Raw genomic sequence first — 4,436 nt, 5'->3', positions numbered from 1 at the left:
TCATAGCGGAAGGGGAAACGTACTGTTACACCAGGATGCCTTTTGGTCTGAAGAATGCTAGGGCAACATTTCAAAGAGTGGGAGAGAAGATGTTCGAGGCTAAAATCTTAAAGAAGATGGAGATCTATATGGACGACATGGTAGAAAAGAGTATGACTGAAGAGAAGCATTTGGAGGGGCTGAAAAAGACATTCGCCATATTGCGAAGACACAAATTGATGTTGAACCCAGAGAAGTGCACATTTGGGGTAACATCTGGGAAATTCCTAGGATATATAGTCACATACCGTGGCATAGAGGAAAACCCAGATCAAATTAGGGCTTTACTAGAGATGTCGTCCCCGCAGAATGTGAAGGAAGTTCAGAGGCTGGCTGAAAGGGTCGCAGGACTTAATAGATTTATATCCAAGTCATCGGACAAGTGTCGACCCTTATACCTACTGTTAAGAAGGACAAGTGATTTCCAATAGACCGAGGCATGTGAAAAGGCGTTCCAGGAGTTGAAAGAATATTTGGGCAAGGCCCCGATTCTATCGGGGCCAGGACAGAGGGAGAAGCTGTACTTATACCTGGGGGTGTCAGAGTGTGCGATTAGTTCATTATTGATAAGGGTGGTGGGAAAGGCAGAGAGGCCGGTGTACTTCCAAAGCAAAACAATGTTGGACGCCGAAACAAGGTATAGTAGGATCGAAAAGTATGCCCTGGAGCTGGTCTTCTCAGCGCTGAAGTTGAAACCATACTTTAATGCTCATTCTGTGGTGGTAGTGACTAACTTGCCACTCAAGCAGGCATTGAAGGCCGAGAAATCCGGGAGAATATTGAAGTGGGTCGTGCTGCTCAGCTCTTATGAGATTGAGTACCAAGCCAAGACCGCCAAGAAGGCCCAAGCAATGGCGGAGTTCCTGGTCGAGGACCCCACCTGGGGGGAAGAGATGGTTATGGAGCAGGAGGTGGACCAAAACCACGACCCCTTGGATCCGTGGGACATGCAGAATGGTTGGAGGGTATTCGCGGATGGATCAGCTACAGATACTGGGAACGAAATTGGGGTGGTGCTGGTTACCCCCGAGAATACTCGCCTAGAGTTATCAATGAAACTGGGTTTTGCGGCTTCGAACAACGAGTATGAGTATGAGGCAGTGATAGCGGGGATTGATTTGGCAAAGGATTTGGGGTGCGCGAACTGATAGTGTATTCGGATTCTAATTTGGTAATATGTCAAGTCAATGGAGGATTTGTGGTGCGGTTCCCTCGGATGGCCAAGTATCTAGAGGATGTACAAAAAAAGGCAGGAATTCGAAAAGATTAGTTTTGCTCATCTAGGGGGGAGAATAGACACGCCGACGCCTTGGCGTATATGGCCGCGGTACTCCCTAGGACAGAGGGTAGATCTATTGATGTCAGGCTGCTAAGCAAACCAAGCACCGCGGAGGACGAGGATGTGTGTCTAGCTATTGAACAAGAGCATGGATGGATGGAACCCATCAAGAGTTTCCTATCGGGGATAGATACAGGGGACAAAGGTGAGAGAAGGAGAATGGAACAGAGGTCAAGGAGATACATTCTGACAGACAGAGAGTAATACCGGCGGAGCATCAGCGGACCACTTTTGAGATGCCTGGGGCCGCAGAAAGCAAGAGAGGTGTTAGGAGAGGTTCATGAAGGGGATTGTGGAAACCACTTGGCAGGAAGGACGACAGCCCACCGGTTGCTATCTCAAGGGTACTTCTGGCCCCACATGAAGAAAGATGTGACTGAATACTCCAAGAGGTGCCGAAAGTGTCAGACCTTTACGCCGCTGATACATTCACCTGCAGAACCATTACACAAAGTCTTTAGTCCATGGCCATTCGCTATGTGGGCGTTGGATATCATCGAGCCCCTGCCTTTGGCCAGTGGCAAAAGGAGGTTTATGCTGGCCGCGACCGACTATTTTACAAAATGGGTTGAAGGTGTGGCCCTACAGTAGGTGAAAGAGGAACAGGTGAGAAAGTTTTTGTGGGAGAATATAATATGCCGCTTTGGGCTGCCACACACCATCATCGCGGACAATGGCACTCAGTTCATGGGGGGAAAAGTGAAAGCCTTCCTCCAAGCCTATAAAGTGAAGCAAGGGTTTTCAGCCCCATACAATCCTGAGGGGAATGGTCAGGCAGAGTCTTCCAACAAAGTTATCATGGATAATTTAAAGAAAAAGTTGGAGGAGCGCAAGGGGTGCTGGGCAAATGAGTTAAATCATTTACTGTGGGCGTAACGGACAACGCCGCGGACATCTATAGGAGAATCCCCCTTCGCAATGGCCTATGGAGTGGAGGTAGTGATCCAGGTGGAAATGATGGATCCGATGACTAGAACCAAGGCGGTAGAGGCAGGGGTTAACGAGAGAATATTGGCCGAAGAACTGAACCTCACAGAGGAGAGGAGAGACACTGCGCTCATCCAATTGGAAGAGTATCACCGGAAGTTGCAAAGACAGTATAACAAGCGGGTGAAGCCACTGACATTTCATGTTAGAGATCGGGTACTTTCGGAGGTGACCCCAGCCACCAAGGAGGAGACAGACGGGAAGTTGGGACCCAACTGGGAGGGACCCTACACCGTGGTGGAGGCAGGGATGGCCCAGACCTACAAGCTGCAGACACCCCAAGGGGAGAACATCAAGCGGCCGTGGAACATCCGGATGATGAAAGAATTCCATGAGTAACTTTTGCTATGTGTGCTTTTAATTAAAGAGAATTGGATTTGCTTCATTCAATCTTTGTAATGTTATTTTGAGTTAGCTACTATGTTAATGAAAGCAATAGACAATTTTTCCCATCTGATGAATGTGCATTCGCTCATGTGTGTGTTAGGCCAAGAGCAGCGGATAAGGGTTTCTACATCAATGTTGACTCCTTAGTTGACTTGGGGGCAAGCTGAGTGGCCCGGGCATACTCAGCTGCCTTCAACACCTCCTTAGGCAACTTGGGGGCAAGCTGAGTGGCCCGGGCATACTCAGCTGCCCTCGACATCTCCAAGGCCAACTTGGGGGCACGCTGAGTGCCCCGAGCTTACTTCGGTGGCTCAACATCTCTTTAGTCTACTTGGGGGCAAGTTGAGTGGCCCGGGCATACTTAGATGCCCTTAACATCTCCACGGCCAACTTGGGGGCACGCTGAGTGGCCCGGGCTTACTCAGTTGAGCTCAACATCTCCTTAGTCAACTTAGGGGCAAGCTAAGTGGCCCGGGCATGTTCAGGTGCCCTCAACCTCTCCACAGCCAACTTAGGGGCACGCTGAGTGGCCCGGGCTTACTCAACAGCCCTCGACATCTCTTTAGTCAACTTGGGGGCAAGCTGAGTGGCCCGGGCATGCTCAGCTGCCCTTAACATCTCCACGACCAACTTGGGAGAACGCTGAGTGGCCCGGGCTTACTTAGCGGCCCTCAACATCTCCTTAGTCAACTTGGGGGCAAGCTGAGTGGCCCAGGCATACTAAGGAGCCCTCGACATCTCCACGGACAATTTGGGGGGCTCGCTGAGTGGCCCGGGCATACTCTGCGGCCTCCTACATCTCCAAAGCAAATTGGAAGGGGACGAACGCCACGGTGAAACAAGGCAGTAACTAAATAGGGTGGGGTGGCAACACATTACAAAAGAGGAACACTTGGAGTCTAATGAGTTTTCATAAAACATAAGTTAAACAGAAACGGAGACCCACTGCGGTCTGTTGGGAGTACCCAGAAATCCAAACCCAGGGGTTGAAACCAAAAAGTTGAAGCATCAAAATATCAGATACAAACTGTGCAACTGGCTAGGCCAACAGACAAAGAGAAACCTAGGTGCACTTCATTTCGGATCTCCTGAGGCGTCAGCTTGCAGACCGCCCTCCTCCACCACATCGGTGGATTCGTCCACTTCAATAGGAGACGAAGACACCCCATGAATGGCAGCGGCTTCCGTCACAAGAGCGGGGGAGATGGCCGCGGGTTCAATTGAAATCGAAGTAGGAGATGGGTCAGGGAGAAGACGCCTGGCGGCAGTAAGAGCTTCCAGTTGCTAATTCAGTTCTCAAGCTATCTTCTTGGCGGCAAGGACTTTGAAGTGTTCAGCAACACCTTTCAGCGACTATTCCAAGTCTGCCTGGGCGGCGGCCCTGTCGGCTTCCTCTTGCTCTCTAGCTGAGAAGTGATGCCTGCCACATAGTTCTTGTAGGCTTCCTCGGCATGTTGGAGCTCCTTGTGATGTTTGAGGGCAGTGATACGGGCGTCATCCCTTTCCTTCTCGAGTTGGGCACATTTCACTTTCCACCCAGTGGGCCCGTGAATCTCAGCTTTCACAGATTTGAACGCGTCCAGGGTGTTGGTTAGACCGCGAATCACATAACCCACATCCAGGCTCAGCTGAAGGTACAGACCAAGTTAGAGAACAGTAAACAATAAAGAGGGAAGAGATAGGG

At 50.3% G+C, this 4,436-nt stretch overlaps 2 protein-coding genes across 2 annotated transcripts; both read left to right on the top strand.

Moving 5' to 3' along the window:
* The first annotated feature begins 656 nt into the window (after positions 1-656).
* Positions 657-1,187, top strand: LOC147508558 (uncharacterized). The gene has a single exon (XM_086597265.1). The coding sequence runs from the start codon at positions 657-659 to the stop codon at positions 1,185-1,187; it is 531 nt and encodes a 176-aa protein (XP_086453391.1).
* A 1,109-nt stretch (positions 1,188-2,296) lies between these two features.
* Positions 2,297-2,704, top strand: LOC147508557 (uncharacterized). The gene has a single exon (XM_086597263.1). The coding sequence runs from the start codon at positions 2,297-2,299 to the stop codon at positions 2,702-2,704; it is 408 nt and encodes a 135-aa protein (XP_086453389.1).
* Positions 2,705-4,436: the final 1,732 nt, after the last annotated feature.

This window comes from Coptis chinensis, chromosome 3 (assembly GCF_015680905.1).
Source record: "Coptis chinensis isolate HL-2020 chromosome 3, ASM1568090v1, whole genome shotgun sequence".
Lineage (NCBI taxonomy): Eukaryota > Viridiplantae > Streptophyta > Magnoliopsida > Ranunculales > Ranunculaceae > Coptis > Coptis chinensis.
The sequence above is the reverse complement of the archived record's forward strand: the minus strand, read 5'-3'. Positions and strand labels throughout refer to the sequence as shown.

Bases quoted from the DNA above. Each gene is read 5' to 3' on its own strand.
- LOC147508558 (XM_086597265.1), top strand. From the start codon at position 657: ATGTTGGACGCCGAAACAAGGTATAGTAGGATCGAAAAGTATGCCCTG.
- LOC147508557 (XM_086597263.1), top strand. From the start codon at position 2,297: ATGGCCTATGGAGTGGAGGTAGTGATCCAGGTGGAAATGATGGATCCG.